A 1058-nucleotide genomic window follows, 5' to 3' on the forward strand; every position below is an offset into this window, starting at 1 on the left:
TTGTGGTATCTGATGAGCGAGCAGTTTAGCACCTTAACCGAGCGTTAGGTTCATCCCTCATCGCCAGTTCTGCTTACCAAAAATGGCCCACTTAGAGTCGTCTCATTGACCCCAATAGTTCAATTAAGTAACTACTGGATCTTGCCCATTTAAAGTTTGAGAATAGGTCGAGGAAGTTACTTCCCCGGAACCTCTAATCATTCGCTTTACCTGACAAAACTGATAAAGACTCTAGCTATCCTGAGGGAAACTTCGGAGGGAACCAGCTACTAGATGGTTCGATTAGTCTTTCGCCCCTATACCCAAGTCTGACGAACGATTTGCACGTCAGTATCGCTACGAGCCTCCACCAGAGTTTCCCCTGGCTTCACCCTGCTCAGGCATAGTTCACCATCTTTCGGGTCCTAACGGATATGCTCATACTCAAACCTTTCACCGAAGATCAAGGTCGGTTGTTGGTGACCCCAACATGGCCATACGGCCTCACTTTCATTACGCGTATAAGTTTGCCACTCACACACTCGCACATACGTTAGACTCCTTGGTCCGTGTTTCAAGACGGGCCGGAGGCAACCGTTGGAAGCCAGCATCGCGATTACTAAGTGCGAACAATCTCAAAGCCACATCCTGGCCACTCGACGAATCGAAAAGCGCAGGGTAATGACAGTTAGAAAGCTCGTTGACCAGCAAACGCACTTCCTCACTGACCGAGTAGTGAGTATCGCAAGGAAGCAACCAATTCACAGATAGCGAACCAATTAGCATCCAAGGATTATTTCCACTCAGCCAGTGATGCTGACGACTGAAAGTAGGAAACACCACTAACATCTGCCAAACAACTGCTCAACACGACCAGGTCTGTGAATGAGTAGCAGAAGACAGGAGCGAGCAGCAATCCTACAATCAGCATATGCAACGGCGGCATCCGCTTCCTTCTCAACGATTTCAGGCACTATTTAACCCTCTTCTCAAAGTTCTTTTCACCTTTCCCTCACGGTACTTTGTGCTATCGGTCTCGAGTATATATTTTGCTTTGGATGAAATTTACCACCCGTTTA

At 47.5% G+C, this 1058-nt stretch overlaps 1 protein-coding gene across 1 annotated transcript; it reads right to left on the reverse strand.

The window, feature by feature from the left end:
- Positions 1-531: 531 nt before the first annotated feature.
- Pmar_PMAR020962 (hypothetical protein) lies at positions 532-802 on the reverse strand (the record flags this gene model as incomplete). The annotated part of the gene is made up of 1 exon (XM_002781389.1): positions 532-802. A coding segment is annotated over one exon (271 nt), but the record flags the coding sequence as incomplete, so codon positions are not given.
- Positions 803-1058: the final 256 nt, after the last annotated feature.

Source organism: Perkinsus marinus (assembly GCF_000006405.1).
Source record: "Perkinsus marinus ATCC 50983 genomic scaffold scf_1104296942546, whole genome shotgun sequence".
Taxonomy (NCBI): Eukaryota; Perkinsozoa; order Perkinsida; family Perkinsidae; genus Perkinsus; species Perkinsus marinus.